This window comes from Elephas maximus, chromosome 4 (assembly GCF_024166365.1).
Source record: "Elephas maximus indicus isolate mEleMax1 chromosome 4, mEleMax1 primary haplotype, whole genome shotgun sequence".
Classification (NCBI taxonomy): domain Eukaryota; kingdom Metazoa; phylum Chordata; class Mammalia; order Proboscidea; family Elephantidae; genus Elephas; species Elephas maximus.
In genome coordinates this window covers 143,804,708-143,829,938 of record NC_064822.1, presented here as the reverse complement: position 1 = coordinate 143,829,938, position 25,231 = coordinate 143,804,708, and the positions used below count along the sequence as shown (strand labels likewise).

At 35.5% G+C, this 25,231-nt stretch overlaps 1 protein-coding gene across 3 annotated transcripts in view; it reads right to left on the bottom strand.

Annotated features, from left to right (window-relative positions):
* Positions 1–25,231, bottom strand: part of ACSS3 (acyl-CoA synthetase short chain family member 3) — a 175,969-nt gene that overhangs the window by 53,901 nt on the left and 96,837 nt on the right. For all 3 annotated transcript variants that reach the window (XM_049883956.1, XM_049883957.1, XM_049883958.1), the window contains 2 exons: positions 18,778–18,929; positions 3,127–3,230 (listed from right to left, as the gene is read on the bottom strand). In XM_049883956.1, coding sequence (XP_049739913.1) covers positions 3,127–3,230; positions 18,778–18,929 — 256 coding nt within the window. The remainder of the gene's footprint in view (positions 1–3,126; positions 3,231–18,777; positions 18,930–25,231) is intronic.

The following is a 25,231-nucleotide window of genomic DNA, read 5'->3' as shown; positions in this document are numbered from 1 at the left end:
TACCTCTTAGGGAAGTATACCTCAATCCATTTGATATGCAAAATATTAGGAAATTCATGACTATGCTAGAAATACCAGATTTTTTCCTTTTATACAGGTTAATAATAATCTGTAAAAGTTCTTATCTTTTTTGCCTGGTGATTTAACATTAATTTTATATCACTGCAAATGCTGAACTTCAGTATTATTTTACAATTACTTAATTCAACATACAACCTTGAGACAATGAATCATTTGTTCCATCCAAATCAACAGATTTTAAGTAGGTTTTTTGTTAGTAGCAGATATTTGTGTCCCCTAAGATGAAATTCTTGTACAAAGTAGTTTATCTATCTGTCTGTCTGTCTACCTATCTACCTACCTATATACCTATCTGTATGTATGAATGGATTTGTGTACTTTCATTGGGCAGTGTACCAAATGCTGTAAAATTGAAGTTGGGGATATACAGAAAGAATCAGTCATTTTATTAGTAGAAATCCACTGCTTTCTGCAGTAATGAGCAGCCTTTCAAACTTGATTAAATTGACAACACACTGACATAACACAGCTATTAATTCCCTCTGAACAATACATTAAAGAAAAATAGCAAATTCACGTGAAACTCAGTGCCCACAAGAGACCTCATATGCTTGTTCCTGAGCTTTTCTGTAAACCCAAATGCACTAACTACATACATCTGCACAGGCTCTTATATACAAAGATATGTATCAGAAAAATTAAATGAGTCATAATTTTATTTATGAATATGTTGTTTCCCCTCAACAGGCTTTGGCACAGTTACCTTTAAGGGGAAAAAAACAAAACTCTTCTGAAGACAATTGTGTAAAGTAGTTTGTATATGGGAAGCAACTCTTCCATTTGACCAGGTAAAGAAAATCACCTTAAAGGATGAGAGAAATATTTTGTCTTTATGCCCAGGAAAATAACAGTTATAACTTTCCTAGATAGTAAGGAGGGCATGAATTGTATAAACAGTCTTCTTGTAGAGGAAATAATTTCTTGTTTGTTTTCACTTATTTCTATACATAGCATTGCTCTTCCCTCAAATCCAGTCTTGTTTAAAATTGTTCCTAAACAATTACAAATCTGAATTTAGGTAGATAGGAAAATTTTCCCTTTGCAAATCAAAACAGAGAGAATAGAAAGCCTTTTTCTGATTTTCATCTTACTTAAGACATGTCTTCTCTGATCCCTCATTTTGCATTTCATATTGCAAGAGATAGAAAACATGCTTTTCCAAAGAGCAAGCTCCAAGAAGAGAATGTAAAAGGTAGAATTTCTCAAAATCGAAAAGTTCTAAAAGATCTAACTTCAGTTTAGTCACTCATTTGACCCTCTAGATCATAATCATTTTTTTAAATCAAACCTAATCCAAATTTGGTACTCTGTCCCAGCTGCTCAGAAAACAGGATAAATGAAAGCCTAATATAAAAGGGTTGATCTAATTCTGTGAACTGCAAAGGATTCAACTGAAATATGTACATTATGAATACTACATGACTCCCATAATGCATAGCTACTTTGTGTAGGTCAAAACGGAAAACAGAAAGCCCAACAAAATCCCTATATGCAGTGAGGAGGAAAACAGGTTCCAGGTGATCCGCTTACTTTCACACATACATGCACGGTCATCTCTCTAAAGAAGCAGCAGATAGTATTTTATTTTGTATTGAAAGTTATATTCTATCCACTTAATATGAAAATTTGTTTTACATGGTTTATGTTTTACTTAAAAAATATTTTAAAGTAAATAACTCTTGAAAAAATATCTTCTCTAATAATTCAAAGTTGAAATGTTTTGACTATCCAGGTCCAATTTCTGAAGTAGGTTTTGACATTATAAACAGCTGTTTGGCAGAAAACCATCAAGCAAACTCAGTACGTATTTTATTTAACACATGTTGAATGTCTACCTTAATGTAGAAGACCCAAAGAAATAGAAGATAAGGAGTCTTTAATGTAAAGAAAAAGGAAAGCCAAGATGATATATTCAAAAATAGCTAGAGAGTAACACAACTATGTGCATTTATATATGTATGTGTGTTAACATACAGCTATACATATGTTTATACATATGTTTATGTATGTGCAGTGCATATATATACATACCCAGAAATATACAGAAAAATAAATATAAAATAAATTCTGTGAACATATGTTTCTGCATATGTGCTATGCAAATTTAGAGAACAATCGTGGATCATTACAGGATTTTGTAGTCATCAGAGAGAGCTTTCTAAAGGTGAAATAATATGAAATGAGAATTGAACTATATAGGCTCTACAAAGGTAGAGAAGGTAAAAACAGTGACAGCCTGAAATCAGGCCAAGTACAGATTATATAGGACCCTGAATTAAATTATCCATATTTTCACAAACGTTTACTGGAAGTCTGTTATGTGCCAGGATTTGTTCTAAGTATTCATGATGGAGTGGTGAACGAAAGGGACAAAATCCCATGCCTGCTCATGGGAGACATACATACAATAAACAAAATACATAAGCAAATAGCTTACATATATGATAATAAGTGTTTTGGAAAAAATCAATTCCTTGTCTTGAGTATTAAGCAAAGGAAATTTGACTTTATAGCACACAAGAAACAAGTCAGAGAATTTCAGAAAATCGTATGAGAGAAACAGTGCTTAACTAACAGTCTGGGAGCAGTGTGCAGAGTGCATTGGAACACAGGGAACAGAGATGAGTGATGAGGCTACTTTAAATCAGGGCAGATGATAATGCGGCTGCCACAGCTCAAAGGCAGTATGAGTGCTGAAGGTGGAATGAATCCAACAGACACTTCATAAGAAAATCTAAGATTTTGTGACTTACTGGGTATAGGAAACAGAGAAGAGGACAGTAAAATAGATCTTCAGTGCTTTATACCTAGGAACCAAGAGAATGGTGGCATCAATGTCACTTATGAAGATGTTATTAACAATAGGACAATGAAAGGATTATTTATTTATTCTGAAACCAGAACCATTTCAATTCTGAGATTGGAAGCACCCAAACACCTCATTTTGCGCCTGGTGGTCATGCATGGTTTATGATTTCCCCAATCCTTGCAGTGTATTTGAAAAGCATTTCTGCAATATTTATGTATGGACTTGAAAACTCTCACCAGTTTGCCACCAATGGTCTAGGACAGGCACTCTGAAGACCTCTTTGGACCATTCCAGGGTCTCCACATCACAGCGCTCGCCAGCTACAAATAATGTTTTGAACCTGAACATAATAGGGAGAGTAAATTCAAATTATTCTTTGAAAATAAATCTCAATAATTTTATCAGAACTTTTCAAACACTGTGGAATCTAACCATATTAATTATGTCTGAGGATAGCAGCCATATTACCCACGTATCATACCATGGAATGGTGGCAGGCATCATTTGCTTTAAACCAAAGTGTACTGAAATGCAATCACAGCATCCAAGTGAGATATTTCAAAAGTAGAATTTACAGTAGTTTCTACAGTTTCTCAATGTTGAGAAAAGCAATTGAGATTATCTTTGTAATATACGTCACATTATTACATATTTTTGTTATCTAAAAATTGGAAATAAAAAGCCTTTTCCTCCTTGACAATATCCTGGTTAATTTTAGCTCCAGATTTGGCTGCTGTACTTTACATAAGGCTATACACAAAAATACACTCACAAATATCAGCTAAGGCAAAAAATGCCCATGAATATGATGACTTTGCTCCCTCTCCTGACTTCCCCTGGCAAGGATTACCCTGATTTCGAGCACATATTTCCCCTTTTCCCAGAGCATACGTAGGAAAGACAGCTGTTTTAAAAAATAAATGTCATTGTCACTGTGGCCTTCCAGATCAAAAAGTTTCTTATAAAAGAAGAAAATAAAAGGGTACTAAGAGATGAAAGACAATCGCCTTTAGTAGGGAGTACCATGACACAAGATGAAAAGAGGGAAATGGACTTGTGCTGACAGCATTGGGGATTAATTAGTAAATGGTTATTTCCCCTCCATTCTCAATGCCCCATGGCCTGTCTTTCAAAAAAGGGATGTGTATATAAGGAATCAATTCATTATCATCAAAGAGAACAAAAAAAAAAAAATCAAACAAAGAAAAACCTGCCTAACTCATCCTAAACTTTGTGATTCAGCCATACAAAATTTTTTACCATTCCCTTAATTTACCATATCATCTCATGAAGTTCATGGAGATTCAAAGATCCCCACCTTTATGCTCTAACAGAATTCAGTTCCTATTTCTGCTGTAAACATGTACCTCATTCTGTAATTATTTGTGTGTTTTTTTGTCAATTTACTACATTGGAATAGGAACACCTTAAGAGAATTCATCTTCATGACCTCAATACCAATCCAGTCAAAATACTTGGGACTTTTAGGCATCTTAAAGTTTCTAGAGTCTCAGAGGAAACCCTGGTGGTGTAGTGGTTAAGTGCTACGGCTGGTAACCAAAGAGTCAGCAGTTTGAATCCACCAGGCACTCCTTGGAAACTCTATGGGCCAGTTCTACTCTGTCCTACAGGGTCGCTATGAGTCGGAATTGACTCGACAGCAATGGGTTTGGTTTTGTTGGTTAGAGTCTCAGAAAGATAAAGAGGTGGAGAGTAGGCAAAACTTAAGCCAGTTCAATTCTTCTTAAGTAAAAGAAGAAGCATGTTATCTTTCAAGAATGTGAAAATTTGTAGAAATATTGAAGACAGAAAAATTGTGGAATGCCTATTTTTGGAAATCTAAAGAACATAACATAAAAATGAATAGTCTGAAGAGCACTTACCCAGGCTTTTAGAGGTTCTTTTGGTAAGCTAGGAAGCTAAACTTGGATAGGCCAGTTGGTAGTATAGAAAAGAAAAAAAGGAATGGCAAATCAAATACTGCAAGTGCTGATTGGGGAGTCCAGACTGTCCAAGGGCATTATTGGGGAATGGGGGCAAAGTAGGAATAACCAGAATGGAAGAAAATATCAGGAACAATACTGAGGCAAGAGACTAGAAGTCACAGAACAACAACAACAAAAAATTCAGTGAGAGTGAAGTAACTCTAGAATCTTAGTAACAGGGTATAATTGTGAAAGAGGACAATTTCAAAATCAATAAGCTTAGAAATGTGTCTGTTCTGAGGTATGGCAGCGTTTGCGATAGCTGATAGAACCTAACATTGAAAGGCACTGGTGAAAATAAGTGTGTTGAAAGAAGGATCATCCTTAAGACAATAAAAATCACTCAAAGATTGTGGCAGTCAAGAGTAGAGAGGAAATTGGTGAACAGTAGGCTCAAGTTACTGAAAGCAGCTCTGAAAAGGAAAGAGAGAAGGTGTTACAAATAGATGGCATACTCTTCGGAAGATGGGCTATTCGACTGCACAGGATTATCAAGTTTTTTAACGTTATCAACCTTTAGCATTCTCAGCTTTTATAGATAATTATGCCACCAAAAGTTTGACCTCAATAGTGTAGTACAAAAAAAAATGTTTTCTTGTAAAAACTCAATAGGAAAAAATAGAGTTAAATTATTTAACTGAAATTCTTGGATGCAAAACAAGCTATGTGTTAATTAATTCCCAAGTATAAATAAATCACTTCTAAATAATGTCTACAATTGAAGTGTTAACACTTGAAATTGTTCATAGCTGTTTGCATCTATGGATGAGGCTACTTATACCTAGGGTCTCAAATATCTGTGAAACACTCATTGTTGTGTTACTGCTCACTGGTTTTTTTTGTTTGTTTTTGAGAAAAAGCATCACCATCTGCTAATATAATGATAGAGAATAAAACTTTTATCACAATATCTTTTTTTTTTCAATTATGCAGTTGGATCCATGAGGATTAGTTAGACCAGTATTGTCTAATTTAAATATAATGTGAGCCACACATGGAATATATGTAGTTTAAAAATATTTGGTACACCAATGTTCGTTGTAGCCCTTTTCACAATAGTCAGAAAGGTGGAAACAAATGAAATGTTCATAACCAGATGAATGGATGAACAAAATGTGGTATCTACACACAATGGAATACTACTCAGCCATAAAGAGAAGTGAAGTTCTGAGGCATGCCACAACATGGATGAACCTCGAAAGCAACAACAAATATTGTATGATCCAATTTATATGAATGAAATAAGCAAATGTATAAAAACCAAAGATGATTAGTGGTTATGAGAGGTGGGAAAACTAAGGAGGTGGAAATGGGGAATTTTTGCTTTGGGATTTTGAGTTTATGCTAATGATGGTGGAATGGCTTGGAAAATGATGGTACAACTTGAAGAATGTAATCAATCTTCCTAACTTGTACATGTAGAAATTGTTGATATGGAATAATTTAAATTAGTTTTAGTAATATATTTTGTTAAACCAAATATACCCAAAAATAGTGTAATTTTAACATGTAATCAATATAAAATTGTTAATGAGATTTTTTATATTCTTTTTTTTTTTTTTTTTTAACTAAGTAGTAGCTTGGATACACCACATTTCAAGTGCTCAGAACCCACATGTGGCTAATGATTAGCATACTGGGCAATGCAGAGGCAGAAGATGACTTTCTGAAGGAACAGCAGGATTCTTACACTGGCGTGGGTGAACAAAAATTTTTATTTATTACCTCATACACAATTCCTCACCAAAAAGTTATGTCAATAATTTCTTTTAATCTGGGTCAGTGTATGTTCATGTGCAGCACACGGATGCCATTATGTGCAGCTAAGAATATTTATTATTTAATTTTTCTATAAATAGTGGTTACACACGAACCACTAAGGCCAAAGAAGAAGTAATTGAAGATATTTTCCAACTTCTGCAGTTTGAAATTCATCAAATATGCAATCAAGATGAATTGATAACTACCGGTGATTCTTGGTAAATGTGAAAATGGGAAACAAAGAATAATCACTAGTAGGAAAATATGGCCTTGGTGATAGAAATGACACTGGAGATCTCATGACAGAATTTTGAAAGATCAACAATGTATTCATTGTAAATACCTTTTTCAACAATATGAATAGCAACTATACACAGGGACCTTACCAGGTAGAATACACATTGACTACATCTGTGGAAAGAGGCCATGGAGAAGGTCGATATCATAAGTCAGAACAAGCCCAGGGGATGACTACAGAACAAACAATTGCTCATACGCAAGTTCAAGCTGAAGCTGATAAACATTAAAACAAGTCCATGAAAGCCAAAGCATGATCTTGAGTATATTCCACCTAAATTTAGAGATTATCTGAAGAATGATTTGACACACTGAACACTAATGACCCATAAATTGTGGAATGATATCAGGGAAATCATACATGAAGAAAGAAAAAGGTTATCAAAAAGAAAGAAAAAACAAAAATGGATGTCAGAAGAGACTCTGAAACTTGCTCTTGAACATAAAGTAGTTAAAGCAAGTGCAGGAATCAATGAAATAAAACAGCTGATGATTTCAAAGTGCAACCTGAGAAGACAAAGTAAGGTAGTATAATGAAACATACAAAGACCTGGAGTTAGAAAACCAAAAGGAAAGAACACGCTTGGCATTTTTCAAGCTGAAAGAACTGAAGAAAAAATTCAAGCATCGAGGTGCAATATTAAAGGATTCTGTGGGGAAAATATTAAACGACTCAGGAAGCATCAAAAGAAGATAGAAGGAATACACAGAGTCACTATACCAAAAAGAATTGGTCGATGTTCGACCATTTCAGAAGGTACCATATGAGCAGGAACCAATGGTGCTGAAGGAAGAAGTTCTGCACTGAAGGCACTGGTGAAAAATAAGCCTTCGGGAACTGATGGAATAACGATTGCAATGTTTCAACAAAGGGATGCAATGCTGTAAGCGCTCACCCATTTATGCCAGCAAATTTGGAAGACAGCTACATGGCAGATGACACAACCTTCCTTGCTGGGAGTGAAGGGGACTTGAAGTACTTACTGATGAAGATCAAAATCCCTCTTGATAACAATCTTTGCTATGTTTGAGCCCATTGTTGCAGCCAATGCATCAATACATCTCGTTGAGGGTCTTCCTCTTTTTCTTTGATCCTCTACATTACCAAGCATGATATCATTCTCCAGGGACTGGTCCCTCCTGATAACATAACTGAAGTACATGACATAAAAAGTCTTGCAATTCTTGCTTCTAGGGAGCATTCTGGCTATACTTCTTCCAAGGCAGATTTGTTAATTCTTCTGGCAGTCCATGGTATATTTGATATTCCTCACCAACAACATAATTCAAATGCATCAATTCTTCTTAGGTATTCATGATTCATCGTCCAGCTTTCATATGCATATGAGGGGACTGAAAACACCATGGCTTGGGTCCCGTGCACCTTAGTCCTCAAAGTGACATCTTTGTTCTTTTTAACACTTTAAATAGGCCTTTTGCAGTAGATTTGCCCAAGGTAGTTGTCCTTTGATTTCTTGACTGCTACTTCCATGGGAATTGATTGTAGATCCAAGTAAAGTGAAATCCTTGACAACTTTAATCTTTTCTCCATTTATCATGATGTTGCTTATTGGCCCAGTTGTGAGGATTTTTGTCTGCTTTATGTTGAGGGTAATGCATACTGAAGGCTGTGGTTTTCGATCTTCATTAGTAAGTACTTCAAGTCATCTTTGTTTTCAGCAAGCAAGGCTGTGTCATCTGCAGGTTGTTGAAGTCTTCCTGCAATACTGATGCCATGCTCTTCCTCATGTAGTCCAGCTTCTCCTACTATTTGCCCAGCATACAGATTGAATAAATATGGTGAAAGAATATAAACCTGATGCACTTTTCCTGATTTTAAACCATGCAGGATCCTCTTGTTCTATTCGAACAATGCCTCTTAGCCTATGTACAGGCTCCCTATGCGCAAAATTAAGTGTTCTTGAATTCACATTCTCCAAGTTATCCATAATTTATTATGATCCACACAGTCAAATGTCCTTGCATAGTCAATAAAACACAAGTAAACATCTCTCTAGTACTCTCTGCTTTCAGCCAAGATCCATCTGACATTAGCAATGATATCCCTCATTCCACTTACTCTTCTGAATCTGGCTTGAATTTCTGGCATTTCCCTGTCGAGGTACTGCTGCAGCTGCTTTTGAATGATCTTTAGAAAAATTTTACTTGCATGCAATATTAATCATATTGTTTGATAATTTCCACATTCTTTTGGATCACATTTCTTTAAAATGGACACAAATATGGATCTCTTCCAGTCGGTGGGCTAGATTGCTACCTTCCAAATTTCTTGGCATAGATAAGTGAGCTCTTCCAGCATTGCATCCCTTTGTTGAAACATCTCAATTGGTAATCTTTCAACTCCTGGAGCCTAAGACTTCCTCCTTCAATATCCTTCGTTCTTGATCACATGCTACCTCCTGAAATGGTTAAAAGTGGAACAATTCCTTTTTGTATAGTGAATTTGTGATTCCATCTTACATCTTTTTTTTATGCTTCTTGTGTCATTAAGTATTTTTCCCCATTTGTCTGTTGTTGTTAGGTCCCATCAAGTCAGTTCGATCTTATAGCAACTCTATGCACAACAGAACAAAACACTGCCCGGTTCTGCATCATCCTCACAATCATTGTTATGCTTCAGCCCATTGTTGCAGCCACTGTGTTAGTCCATCTTGTTGAGGGTCTTCCTCTTTTTCTCTACTTTACCAAGCATGATGTCCTTCTCCAAGGACTGGACCCTCCTTATAAAATATCGAAAATATGTGAGGTGAAGTCCTGCCATCCTTGCTTCTAAGGAGCATTCTGGCTGTACTTCCTCTAAGACAGATTTGTTCTTTCTTTTGGCAGTCTATGGTATATTCAATTTTCTTCTCCATTTTGCCTATAATAGAATCCTTCAATATTGCAACTCAAGGCTTGAATTTTTTCTTCAGTTCTTTCTGCCAAACATGTTCTTCCCTTTTGGTTTTCTAACTCCATGTTTTTACATATGTCATTATAAAACTTTGTCTTCTTGAGCTGCTCATTGAAATCTGGTCAGCTCCTTTACTTCATCATTTTTTTTTTTTCTATTTGCTTTAGCCTTTCTATGTCGAGATCAAGTTTCAGAGTCTCTTCTGACAACCATTTTGTTCTTTTTTGTCTTTTTAATGACCTTTTGCTTTCTATGAAGAAACATACATGAGTATGATGTCCTCCCATAACTCCTCTGGTCTTCAGTCATTAGTGTTCAATGCATCAGATGTATTTTTGAGATGTACTCTAAATTCAGATGGGATATACTCAAGGTTTTACTTTAGCTCTCATGGACTTTTAATTTTCTTCAGTTTCAACTTGAACTCGCATATGAGCAATTGATGGTCTGTTCGCAGTTGGCCCCTGAGCTTGTTCTGACTGATAATACTGAATTTCTCCATAGTCTATTTCCACATACGTAGTTGATTTGATTCCTGTGTATTCTGTCTGGCCAGGTCCACATGTATAGTTGTCATTTATGTTGTCAAAAAAGTTGTTTTCAATGAATAAGTTGTTGGTCTTGCAAATTTCTATAATGTAATCCCTGGCATCATGACTGTCACCAAGGCCATATTTTTCAAATACTGATCCTTCTTTTTTGCTTTCAACTTTCCCGTTCCAATAACCAGGAATTATCAATATATCTTGATTGCATGTTTGATCAATTTCAGACTGCAGAAGTTGATAAAAAAAATCTTCAATTTCCTCATCTTTGGTGCTAGTGGTTGGTGCGTAAATTAACTTATTAACTGGTCTTCCTTGTAGGCATATGTATATTATCCTATCACTGACAGCATTGTATTTCAGGATAGACCTTGAAATGTTCTTTTTAATGATGAATGTGACACCGTTCCTCTTCAATTTGTCATTCCTGGCATAGTGGACCATAGGATTGTCTGATTCAAAATGGCCAATATCAGTTCATTTCAGCTAGCTAATCCCTAGGATATCAATGTTTATGCATTCCATTTCATTTTTGATGACTTTCAACTTTCATAGAGTCATACTTCATACATCCCACATTCTGATTTTTAATGAATGTTTGCAGCTATTTCTTCTCATTTTGAGTTGTGCCACATCAGCAAATGAAGGTCCCAAAAGCTTGGCTCCATCCATTTCATTAAGGTCAAATCTACTTTGAGAAGGCGGCTCTTCCCCAGTCGTATTTTAAGTGTCTTTCAACCTGAGGTGCTCATCTTCTGCCATTATATAAGAAAATGTTCCAATGCTATTCATAAGGTTTCACTGGCCATTTTTTTTAGAAGTAGATCTCAACTCCTTCTTCCTAGTCTTTTTCTGGAAGCTGTGCTGAAATCTGTCCACCATGGGTGATCCTGTTCGTATTTGAAATACTGGTGACATAATTTCCAGCATCATAGCAACACACAAGCCACCACAGTATGACAAACTGACAGATGAGTGGTGACTAGAAACTATATATTCATTTTTCTATTAAAACTCCTCCAAAAAACTGCCCAAAAGTTTTTGTTATTTTCTTCAGTTACAGACTGCAAATTTTTTAATATTAATGAACTAAACATAAATATAAGTAAGATTTAGGAATAAGAAGTGACTAATGAAATTATTTAAAATCATGTAAGAAACATTTTAATCAATCAGTAAACTCTGTTTCCTCATGGTAGAATATGCCTTATGATTTGATATTTTCATAGCCATGATGATTACTGGGAAACCCTAGTGGCGTACTGGTTAAGAGCTTCGGCTGCTAAGCAAAAGGTGGGCAGTTCAAATACACCAGGCAGTCCGTGGAAACCCTATGGGGGAGTTCTACTCTGTCCCATAGGGTCGCTGAGTTGGAATTGACTTTACGGCAATAGGTTTGGTTTTGATGATTACTTAAAAGAAATTTTAGTATAAGTTCTATAATTTAAAGATATGTTAGGTATGATTTGGCTTTCTTATTTTTTAAATGAAGTTTAGTGGCTTTCAAAAAAAGGAAAGTAACATTTTCAACAGTTAATTTTCTCTTAATGACACTGTCATTACTTTATTAAACAAAAGGATAAATGTTTCAAGCTGAAAAATTCAAAAATACCTATTTGTTTAAAAATATGTTTTATAAAAGTTACAATTAGCCATTTTTGTACTATAATTTGAGTTTTCTGGAAGGGAAATTTATCTAAGTTAACTACATATGTCCCAGACTTGCATTGTAGAATATGGTAACTACTACCCACATGTGGCTATTTAAAGTAGTTAAAACTTAAAAAGTTAGAAATTCAGTTTCTCAGTAGCACTACCTCTACGTCAAAAGTTCAGTAGTCACATGTGGCTAATAGCTATCATATTGTAGAGCTCAGTTCTATTAGAAAATGTTATCCTGAATATTATTGTTTTTGTTAGCTGCTGAGTAGGATACAACTTGTGGCAACCCTATGTACAACAAAATGAAATGTTGCCTCATCTTGTCCTGTCTCAGAACCATTGGCATGTTGGGGTCCGTTGTTACAGCCACTGTGCATTTTCAGTGTCTTCCAAACTTGGGGGCTCGTCTTCAAGCACTACATCAAACAATAATCTGTTGTGATCCACAAGTTTTCAATGGCTAATATTTGGAAGCAGATCACCAGGCCTTTCTCCATAGTCTGTCTTGCACTGGAAGCTCTGTTGACACCTGTCCACCATAGATGACCCTGTTGGTATTTGAATACCAGTGGCATAGCTTCCAGCATCATAGAAACATGCAAGCCATCACAGTACAGCAAACAGACAGACAGGAGGTAGAGATTATCAGTAAGAATAATTAAATGTATGGGTAATGCTCTGATGACAGTAACACACATGGAAAGACCAATCTGCTCCCAAATCTATAAAACTAAAACCATAAACAAAATGACGATATACAATATTCAGAGTAGAAAAAATAGAGGAGCAGTGGTGATTAATAGGAATGACACCTATACACCTTTCCCAAATTTTACATAAAATTAGAAACAACTCAAGACTCAAATGAAGCTGAAAACTAAGCAAAAGAGAAACAGAAAAATATTAACGTTGGCCAATTAATTTTAATGCAAAATAGGAAGTAAGCTACATGGAAATGGATAAAAAGTTGCAAACAAATTCTGATGAAGAATATTCTGGCAATAAAGTAGGAGGAGAACAAAATTAAAATGAGCATTTCTTTCAAGTTTCATAAACTACCAAACAAGCAAAAATTACTCTTCACTTCTAACAGTGTTTAAATAAAAATAGATTATTTTCAGTGACGCCTCATCAACTTGTAGTTCACATGAAAGACCATCTTTATTTTGCCATCAATGTTCTTGTGGTTATAACTACCTTTCCTTCATTGTATTGTCTTTTACTTGCTCCCTACTAGAACTCATTTTTTAAATGTAAAGAAACTAGATATTCTTATTATCAGACATAGACTTTAAAATGACTGTGATGAGTACGTTCACGAAATACAAGAAGAATCTGAGCAGAGAACTAGAAGTTATTACAAAGGATGAAATTCAAATCCTTGAACTAAGGAAAAAAAAAAAAACTCAATGAAAGGTTACATACAACTGACAAAAGGATTTGAAAACCAAACTATAGTTTAGAAGAAAATAATCAATCTGAAATTCAAATGATAAAAGGAGAAAACACAAAACAGAGCAAAAGAGCTATAGGTGACATGGTAAAAAATAATAATAATAAAATAACATATGGCTGTTACAGTGGCAAAGCCTAAGAAGCAAAAATAAGGTGGAAGTAATATTTATAGATATAATTTTTGAAAACTAATTAAAGACATCAAAACACAAATTTAAGAAGCAGTATGAACCACAAGAAATTGAATCCATAATTTAAAACCCTCCCACAATGAAAACCTAGGGCCCAGATGGATTCATCTGCGACTACCTTAAAACTTTATTTTTTTTTTTAAATAAAATCAATCTTACACAAACTTTTCCAGATAATATTGGGGAGCGATGGGGGTAGGACACTCTTTAGCTCATTTTGAGTCCAAAATAACCTTGAAACCAAAACCAAAATAGTACAAGGAAGGAAAATTAGAGGCCAATGTCAGTCATGAATGTAAATTAAAAACTATTTAATTTACATTCAAGAGAACAGAGGAGCTCTGTAACTTTATTAAGGTTAATTTTTTTTTTTTTTTATTAAGGTTACAAAGTAATAAATGGGGGATTTTAATCCGGTGAGTCTAACTTCAGAGTGAGAATTTAACTACCCCACCTCATTACCTAGTCCCACCTTTTCCCAGGAGTAACTTTGTAACCCCAGGAATGTCATTTCACTTCTCTGTGACAAAGTTTTCTCATCTGTAAAATAAGAGAATTTCAGTAGATAACTTCTAAGCTACTTTTTCAGATTCTACAGAGCAATATCATTAATATCACACGCAAGTAAAATTTTGCTGAAGATCATTCAAAAACCGCTGCAGCAGTATTTCAACAGGGAACTGCCAGAAATTCAGGATGGTTTCAGAAGAGGACGTAGAACCAGGGATGTCATTGCTGATGTCAGATGGATCCTGGCTGAAAGCAGAGAATACCAAAACGATGTTTACCTGCGTTTTATTGACTATGCAAAGGCATTCGACTGTGAGGATCATAACAAATTATGGATAACATGGCGAAGAATGGGAATTCCAGAACACTTAATTGTGCTCATGAGGAACCTTTACATAGATCAAGAGGCAGTTGTTCAGACAGAACAAGGGGATACTGATTGGTTTGAAGTCAGAAAAGGTGTGTGCCAAGGTTGTATTCTTTCACCATACCTATTCAATCTGTATGCTGAGCAAATAATCCAAGAAGCTGGACTATATGAAGAAGAACAGGGCATCAGGACCGGGTGAAAGGCTCATAAAAAACCTGTGTTATGCAGAGTGACACAACCTTGCTTGCTGAAAGTGAACAGGACTTGAAGCACTTACTAATGAAGATCAAAGACCACAGCCTTCAGTATATACTGCACCTCAGCATAAAGAACACAAAAATCCTCACAACTGGACCAGTGAGCAACATCATGATAAACGGAGAAAAGATAGAAGTTGTCAAGGATTTCATTTTACTTGGATCCACGATCAACAGCCATGGAAGCAGCAGTCAAGAAATCAAAAGACGCATTGCATTGGGCAAATCTGCTGCAAAGGACCTCTTTAAAGTTTTGAAGAGCAAAGATGTCACCTTGAAGACTAAGGTGCACCTGACCCAAGCCATGGTATTTTCTCACATGATATGCATGTGAAAGCTGGACAATGAATAAGGAAGACCGAAGAAGAATTGATGCCTGTGAATTGTGCTGTTGGCAAAGTATATTGAATATACCATGGACTGCCAGAAGAACGAATAAATCTGTCTTGGAAGAAATACAACCAGAATGTTCCTTAGAAGTAAGGATGCATGCATACTTTGGACATGTTGTCAGGAGGGATCAGTCTCTGGAGAAGGACATCATGCTTGGCAAAGTACAGGCTCAGCAGAAAAGAGGAAGACCCTCAATGAGGTGGGTTGACACAGTGGCTGCAACAATGGGCTCAAGCATAACAACGATTACAAGGATGGCTCAGGACCAGGCAGTGTTTCGTTCTGTTGTGCATAGGGTCTCTATGAGTCGGAACTGACTCAAGGACACCTAACAACAACAACAGTCCTCTAAAGTACTATTTTATCCTCTAAAGGACTATCTTAAAAGGAGTTTGGAGTTCTATTTAGTTACCTATTTTGGAGTATTCTCTTAAATTTGTTTTGAAAATTCTGCAAATATCCAACTTTATCCTAAAACAATTTTTAATAAGATGTATAATTAACACATTTTTAAAAGGTTCATCATCTAAAATGTTCTACAAAAGAATAATAGAGACACAAAGTCTGGGAATAAACCATAAGCCAGCAATTGTAATATCTAGTGAATTTCAACTTGGGAAATCAATGCAAAATATACATGAATTTAAAGGTATAGGTGTATGAAGAAACTTGAATTCTGGTCTATATTCTTTCTTTAGCCCAATGTATTATCTTGATAAAGTTATTCAAATTGTTTGGATTTCCTTGTTTGGACTCCTGGTGGCACAGTGGTTAAGAGTTTGGCTGCTAACCAAAAGATCAGCAATTTGAATCCACCAGCCAATCCTTGCAAACCCTATAGGAGAGTTCTACTCTGTCCAGTAGGGTCGCTATGAGTCGGAATCGACTCGATGGCAACGAGTTTGGTTTTTGGCTTTAGTTTCCTTTTTCATAAGACAGTTTGATTTTTGAGGTCACTTGTGCTCCTGACATTATCTTAGTCCACAAGGTAAATTCTATTAAAAGAGTTCATTAACAGTATTCAAATAATAAACAAAAAACATGAAAAGCTGCTTTTATTCCATAAATGACAAAATACTTGGGTCAAGACTCAGCTTCCTAATTTACCTATTACAGGAAAAGTACAAGTTCAATGAACCCTATTCCGATTGCCTGAGTTAGCTTATTTTGAAAGAGTTACTTAAATTGATCCTAAGTTTACTATTTTATAAAATAAGAATAATTACAATTCCTACCTTATAGGATTGTTGTGATGACTGATGGATATAATAAATTTGAATTGTTGAGAAGAGTGCCTGGCACATAGTAGATGATCAGTAAGTGTTTGCATTTTTTAATTGTAATAATTTGAAGAGGTTGAGGGTGTTTGTAGAATCTATATTCTTAAATATCTGTAAGAACCAGATATGCATATCATCGTGAATAACTTTGTTATTCATGATGCCTAGAGACGAGAGTCATGATCAAGTAGAATTTTCTGCAATTTCTCTTCATAGTTCATGTCTACATATACTTGTTTGAAAAGAGTAATGATTTAGTAGGCAGTCGGTATTGTTTGATGCTTTGTACACTAGGTGAACAAGAAATAGTTTCTGCCTGCACAGCAGAGGATAGCATTAAAACTCCTGTACAAATGGGAAGAGAAAATGATGCAGCAAAAGCAAGACCTTAGCTTGCCGGTCACACAACTTCATACCCTGCAATCAGGGTGCATTTATCAGTTAAGAGATACTGCAAAGAACTATATTCACTGTTTCTTCAAAACTCTTGGAACTGTCTTAAAGCACAAAGATCGTTCATATCCTAAGAAGGTTTTACTCAAATTTATTTTTTTATCCTTTAGGAAACCCTGGTGGCATACTGGTTAATTGCTACAGCTGCTAACCAAAAGGTCGGCTGTTCAAGTCCGCCAGACACTCCTTGGAAACTCTATGGGGCAGTTCTACTCTGTCCTATAGGGTCGCTATGAGTCGGAATCGACTCGACAGCAGTGGGTTTTTTTTTTTTTTTTTGGTTTTGGGCTGAAATAAAGGAAACTAAATGGAAATGTAGTAAGTGAAGAACAAATAGAGGATGGATAGAAATAACAGAAGACCCATTTTATGAGCATCCTTTTATTTTAATAAGAGTGAAGTCTTTACTGCCCTGACAGGTAACACAACAGATAATCCCTGATGGAGCAGGAGAGCAGTGGGATGCAGACTTCAAATTCTCACAAAAGACCAGACTTAATGGTCTCACTGAGTCTAGAAGGACCCCGGAGGTCATGGTCCCCAGACCTTCTATTAGCCCAAGCCTGGAACTATTCCCAAAGCCAACTCTCTGGACAGGGATCGGACTAGACTGTAAGATAAAAAATGATACTGGTGAGGAGTGGGCTTCTTGGCTCAAGTAGACACATGAGACTATGTGGGCAACTCCTGTCTCAAGGGGAGATGAGAGGGCAGAGCGGGACAGAAGCTGGCTGAATGGACATGGGAATACAAGGTGGAGAGAAGGAGTGTGCTGTCTCACTAGGGGGAGAACAACTAGAAGTATATAGCAAGGTATATATAAATTTTCATATGAGAGGCTGGCTTGATTTGTAAACTTTCACTTAAAGCACAATAATAAAAAAGAATTAAAAAGAGTGCAATCTCTAGATTATAAATAAAATTTTATGTAAATCTAGATCTACTTTTTTCTTAAAACAAATAAAAGGAAAAACAAAGACACAAACAAATATACTGACTGACCTTGCCCAAATTGAAAGCTTCTTGCTGCTTACAGCTGCAATTTCGTGTATATTATTTATTTTAGCTCTTTCTGGGTCACAGAAGCATAAAATTCAAATACTCTAGCCTTTTGACTTAATTCAAACCACTTTTCCACTTGGAGAAACCACAAAATTTCTCATTTGTATGATAACTGTGACCTATTTTAAAGAAGTTCAATAAGAATTGACACTTGGAAACTGCCTTGAAGATACAAATTGCTGTAATTATGTTTGGCTATACATATCATCAAACTAAAATGGATGTCAATAAACCACAACAAAAATGTCTAAACCATTCAGAACATACTATTACAAAACAAAAGAAAAATAATTTCCTCCACTCTTTGAACAAATGTAATTTGGACTATGATTTTTAAGCTTTATCTGTATCCTTTAAATGGAATATGCTTTCCTTCCCCTTAACCTATTCTATTTTCAAAAGACAGATGCTACTACATATATGCATATATGTTTAAAGTCATAGCATTTTACTTTAAGAATAATATGAGCAGCATCATTAAAAAAAAAAGAAATATTTTGGCAAGTTTTAAACAGAAATAAACTTGATACTGTATTAAAAAAAAAAAAAAACTTGGTGTCTTTAAAATTCCAACTCTTTCAAAGGTGTATTTAGAATAAAAAAAAAAAAATTAGAATAGTCAGTCTTAATAATACTCAGAATCTTCTGGTTCTTCCCATACAGATATCCCGGTACTGTAAAAAATATAATATCCAGTGATTCATTTTGATTGAAGCTTTTAATGTAATTTGCCCTGCGCATTCTGAGTTCACCTTGTCAGAGAGTACTGCTTCCCCAAGACTGCCCCAGGGTCCTGTTGACGGATTGCTCTGATTGCAGTAGGCGCTGTAAACAAGGCAGTCACTCCATGTTCTGCCAGCACACGGAAATAAGCACCAGCATCTGGTGTACCCACAGGCTTCCCCTACAATGAGATGCATTTCAAATGTCACTGGGTAAAATGTCTCATATTTCATTGAGAGTTCAATACTTACACATTTAACATAGCAATGTTAATAAAATTGGGTTCTCAACAAATCTTAGTTTGGAAATACTCTCATGTTCTCTCACAAATAAAACAAACCAAAAGCACACACCAGAGAGGCTGTTTGCTCTATGACAGCCTCCTAAAAGCTTTTCAAATTGCAAGCATTAATTTCTCCAATTCTGGAAAATAAAGGACCCATTAAATACTGAATATGACCCAATGTGTCATATTCAAATTAGTAACATAAACAGGCTTCTGTATGTCAAGAAATTAAATATATTATTTTGTGGGGTAAACTAAATGAGAAATAAACCTGCTATGGATTTCTAATATTAACATATTTTTTCATGGTCATGGTTAAGGCGGACAGTAGAAACTCTGAAAATATTTGAGAAAAGAGAAAAATTTGGAAGCAGAGTGATTCCTGAGCAATGAAAGATCTTTGCAAGTAAAATAGCTCACTCCAAGTAAAGCAACTTCTATGAATAAAAAAAATTATCTAGCAAGATAGTTCAAATTCATGTTCTCAATCATTTCAAAATGACATTGCACGTGTTCAATGGAAAAATTATGCATAAAAATCTAACGATTTTGGCAGACTACACAATTCAAAAGGACACAAAGCATTTTTTTTTCAATTGGTGTTTATTCAAAGTGAAAAATAAGCAAGGCATTTAAATATTAATAATTCTGTGAAAATTCTAAGTTATCCATAAAATCCATCTTGGCCAAATACCCTCATTCCTCAGTCTATTCTCATCACTGTTATTTATTCCTGTTCTTCCAAAGCCAGGTACCTAGAATGTTAATATATGCTACATGAAAAAAGAAAAATTCATAATCAAACTCTTTTTGTAAAAGTTGGGATAAACAAAGAAAAAAACAGATCTTGGCCATTTATTGAAGTCTTGATAGTGTTAAAGTCCATCAGGAATTTCCAAGAGATGGAAACCTAACTGTACGTAATACTTCCTAAACTTCAGTGACCACATCCCCCATCTGAGCAGCCCATGAACCTTATTATTTGGAAAGAATTATTTAGGCAACACTAATCTAAGTTATAAAGTGAAAATGATTTGCCAGAAGTAAAAAGAAAGAATTATGAAAGACAGATAATAAATAAGAATTACCCTGTAGATGTTAATTAACCTAGATTGACTACTCACTTCTTACTGAATCTTTGATAGGGCAATTTTTTTTAATGGTTGCCCTGAATAATTTTTAGCATAATTGTTTCTTCTTTTTAAAAATTAACGCTTATAAGTATTTCTTATATTGAACTGTTTTCTCTCTTATCCTTTTAATGCTTAAGTATTTGTTGCAACTGAAATTCATTTTTATTATCACAACTATCCAAAGCACTTGAATTCAGTTTATTTCATTACCAACCTCATGTGGGTCAATAGATTCACATAATATAAAAAACGGACAGATACAATCTGGCAACACATATACATAATTTGACTCACAAAGTTCGAAGGCTTGAGCACGTCAGTCTGAAATAAATCAACTCCATTATTGTCTTTAACACCGAGGTAAACATTTCACTTTCCCCTCTTTGATATATCTTAGACACTAATCAGCCCATTGAATACTAAATTGTGACTTAGGACACTTGAATCTTATCTGCATAAAAAATTTATTAACTACCTTATGTAATATACTTACCTTGCCTATGTGTCTATTTTCCTTCCTGCTGAATAAAAACAAATGCTTCTGTCAATATTTCCTCAATAAGCTAAGCACACTGAGATAATATTTTCAAATAGTTGGGCCTCAACTGAAGGAAGATAGTTGGCTGCCAATCAGAGTTGAAGCTCTCTACAGTCTACAGTGCCAGTGTCGTAGAGCGATAACAACATACACACTAAAGGCTGATATTAATGTCATAATGAAAATGCTATACCATGTATGATTACCATGTATGACACGTTGTTATTAGGCGCCATGGAGTTGGTTCTGACTCATAGTGACCCTATGTACAACAGAACAAAACTCTGCTGGACCTGTGCCATTTTCATAATTGTTGTTATGTTTGAGCCCATTGTTGCAGCCGCTGTGTCAGCCTATCGCATAGAGGGTCTTCCTCTTTATTCCCTGACCGTCCACTTTATCAAGCATGATGTCCTTATCCAGGGACTGGTCCCTACTGATAACATGTCCAAAGTATATGAGACGAAGTCTTGAAACCCTCCCTTCCAAGGAGCATTCTGGTTTTACTTCTTCCAAGGCGGATGTGTTCATTCTTCTGGCAGTCCATGGTATGTTCAATATTATTCACCAATACTGTAATTTAAATGCATCAATTCTTCTTCAGTCTTTCTTATTCATTGTCCAGCTTTTGCGTGGATATAAGGTGACTGAAAACACCACGGCTTGGGTCAGGTGCACATTAGTTCTCAAGGTGTCATCTTTGCTTTTTAACACTTTAAGAGATTTTTTGCATCAGACTAGTCCAATGAAATTTTTCATTTGATTTCTTGACTTTCGTTTCTATGGATGTTGATTGTGGATCCAAGTATATTGTTACAGTTGGCTTTTTTAATTCCCTTCCGCAAACCTAAAGGCTACATTATTGTTTACTGCCCAGAGAACAGAGGCAGAAACTGGTACCTACAATTATGAAGTAGAGATTATAAACTTGCAGCTGATATAAATCTTAAATTTTTATTATAGTTTTCTAAAATATCAGCTGCTAATATCATTTAGAAGCCCTGATGGTGCAGTGGCTAAGCGCTCGGCTGCTAACCAAAAGGTCAGTAGCTGGAACCCACCAGTCACTCTGTGGGAAAAAGATGTGGCAGTCTGCCTCCTTCAAGATTACAGCCTTGGAAACCCTATGAGGCAGTTCTATCTATTCTGACTTACTGGGTTGTTATGAGTCGGAATCGACTCAGTGGCACTGTTTTTTTTTTTTTTTCGGTTTTAATATCAGTTAGATTTAAGATGAGGTTAGAGTAGGGGCAAAGCACACAAAGACATTTGTTAAAATAACTTAAAAATTAACTTTCATTTATAATTTTCTACTACTTAGAACTCAATGTGTTAATATTAATGGGTCAGGAGATGAAAAGCTCTGGGTTAGAAAAACCAGATGATGTCTCAGTTTCTCATGAAGTTCCTATTTTAGTTCTGTCTCCAACACCAAAAAGTAGTAAAATGCAGCAACTTAGCAAAACAAAGATAAACACTAGAATTAAATCTTTGAGTGAAAATTTAACTGCTTTATTATTAAACCTATGCCTTCAGCTTATTCAAGGTTTGGGGTCATGGGTACTTATAGTTTCTTGAACTTTGACATAAACATTTTTGAGTAAACTGCAGCATTTGTCTCTTTTTTGAGGTAAGATTAGAAATACATTTGAGCTCTTTTTGAACAACAGCTGAGAATGTCACCTAAGGCATGTTTCTGCTGTATTTTTAAGGTGAAGGCAGCAATATGCCTTTACTGAGTAATTCTGAATTTCATTTCAGCAGACAAGTGCGGCCATGTTTTTGATTGTTTATTTTGGAAAAGTGATGAAACACGAAACATGATTTGTTGTTTCTACTATATACCATGTGCCTTCAAGGGATGAGTGGTTGGGCCAGTAACATTTAAACCTGAGACCTTTTAAAATCTAAGGAATACTACAGGGCATATTATTTAGTGAAAAAAACAAAACGTGGAATAGGGCGCATACTATTTGTACAAAACCAATTGCATAAAGAAGGAGAAAAGACTTTCCTTGTCCATTCATTAACTATTATATATAAGACAGATTGCCTCCATGTGAGAAAAATCAGGTACCTGGGGACAGAAGATGGTGAGATGATTACTCTTTCCCCTTTTGTGCATTTTGAAATATAAACCAAAGGAGTGTATAACCCTCTTCCCCAAAGTCTCTCCATAACTCACATTATTTTGTCTCAATTTGGAAAACACTAGTTTGCAATTCCTTAGCCTTGAGTTCTTCACTTAAGGACATGCTCTGGCTTCCAGGCCTGAAAAGGTAGAACCTCTCCATAACTAAAGCTCCAACTTTCTTTCATTATATATTCAAGATATGAGTGTGTGTCTATAACTCTATCTATATCTTTCCCCTTTGGGTTTATTATTCCCCTGACTTCTTCCAGCTCTGAGAGTGGGCCATACTGGGCCTTGTGATGGGGCCACCCCCCCCCCCAGTAACTAATCCACTACTTCTGCCTGGGTCGGAAAATAGTCCATCTGTCCCACTAAAAAAAAAAAAAGCTTACCTCTAGAAGTATTAATGCCAAGTAAATGAAGCAGAGCACTGGAACTGATAATTCTGTAGACCAGGTGATGAGCTAATTTGCAGTTCTGACATATTTAGCATACTCGGTAGCCACAGAGTACACTTATCACTACTGTAGCTGGTGGCTTTCTAGCAGGGCTGTTTTTACCTGAACTCTTACATGCTGGTAACCTAACATCCTGCTACCCTGTACTAAAAAAAAGTACTAGCCAAGCAAATTAAGATTTTTCTCTATTCACATAGAGTAGTGAGACGTTGCTGTAATCAGAGAAATTAAATCACCCTACCAAACTTCTGCCAAGGAAGTAAAGTGTGGCTATTCCAAATGTATACTGGAATTCAACCTAAGATTGCAAAAAGCCCAGCTCCTCCTTACCTTCCAATACTTCACCCAAAACAACCTTCATATATGCTCATATTTCCTCATGCTAGAAAGCAAAACAAATACAATAAACTTTCCAATCAACTTGCTCTCATAAAGGTGATAATGACACCCTAACCCCTCAAAGCCTCATTCAGTCATTGTGCTACCAGATCTTTCTCAACAGCATTTGGTACCACCAATCCCCCATCTTCTAGAAAATCTCCCCACCACTGGTTTTCGGGATAGTTTGCTTTTCTGATTCCCCCTTTGTCTCTTCAATTTTTCATTTTCAATTCATACGGCTTCTCTTTTTCAGCCTCAAGGTTTTTCCAAATTGCTTCTTTCAATCTTCTCCACTCTGAGTACCTTGATCACAGTAGAAACTTAAATTATTAACTCTTCTATATATTTCATTCCCTTATTCCCTTCCAGCTACCAACTCTTCATCTTTGAAGGCGTGCCTACACTCAATAGCTCCATTCCCTAACCTGGAAGTTACTCTGTAATTATCACAAATTGACTCCATTACCATCATTCCATAATGATAGATTTTGCTGATGTCCAAAGTGATCTTCATTTTTCCAAAAACCAAAGGACATTTTCAATCTCATCTTGGCTTCTCAACAGCATTTGAAAGTGTTGACCATTCCCTTCACCACAATCATTCTCTTCTCTAAAATGCAACACACTCCTGTCTTCCCTGTAGTTATTTTTATACTCATCCTTGTTACAGGAACTTTGCACACTTTTTATCTTTGCCTGATTTATTTTTCTGTTATTCTTTATATCTCAGCTCAAGTGTCATTTCCTCAAGGAAGCCTTTTTTGACCTCTCTGACTAGATCAAGTCATCTTATTATAGAATCTCTTAGCACATTGCATTTTTTCCTTTGAGGCTTGCCTGGATAGTTGCTGCTCCACATTTGTTTGTAGGATCCTTTGATTTGTTTGTTTGCCCCTCTTGACTCTAAACTCCACGAGGAAAGGAACCATATCAGTTTTGCTCACCATTGATTCTAGAACTTATGTTAGGTTTTCAATAAATATTTGTTAAATAAATGCCTGAATGAAGATATCAGAAAAAAAAAATATTTTTAGGTAATTTTTTTTTTTTTCCTTAAGAGAGGTAGGAAGAGTATACCTGCTGCCAGAACTTCATGAACAATTTAAGTTAGTAGGTTATAATTTTTATAAGACAAAGATTTGCTTTTATTAGTTGAACTAGACATACTTAAAGTACAGAATTCTGGAACCCAAACTGGACTGACCAGTTACAATATGCAAACCAATTCTGAATAATTGGTTTCTTATTTTTGAAAGGAAAGAAGCAAATTTCAGAAGATTACTTTGTTAATAGAGTACTGATTCCAAAAGACATAATCAGTAACATAGGGACAGGGATGGGATATTACCAAAGAGGAGAGATGAAACACAAATGATACTCTAATATGAGTTTAATACATAAACAAATTTGTGTGTGTGTGTGTTGGTTACTAGTAGCTAAATACATAGATATATTTTCTGGCCTCTCTCTTTTAGTTACTATTTGCCTTTTTTAGACTCTCGCCTACAGAATCAAAACCTAGCACTTCTTCTCAAGGGCAAACAATTCCTCCT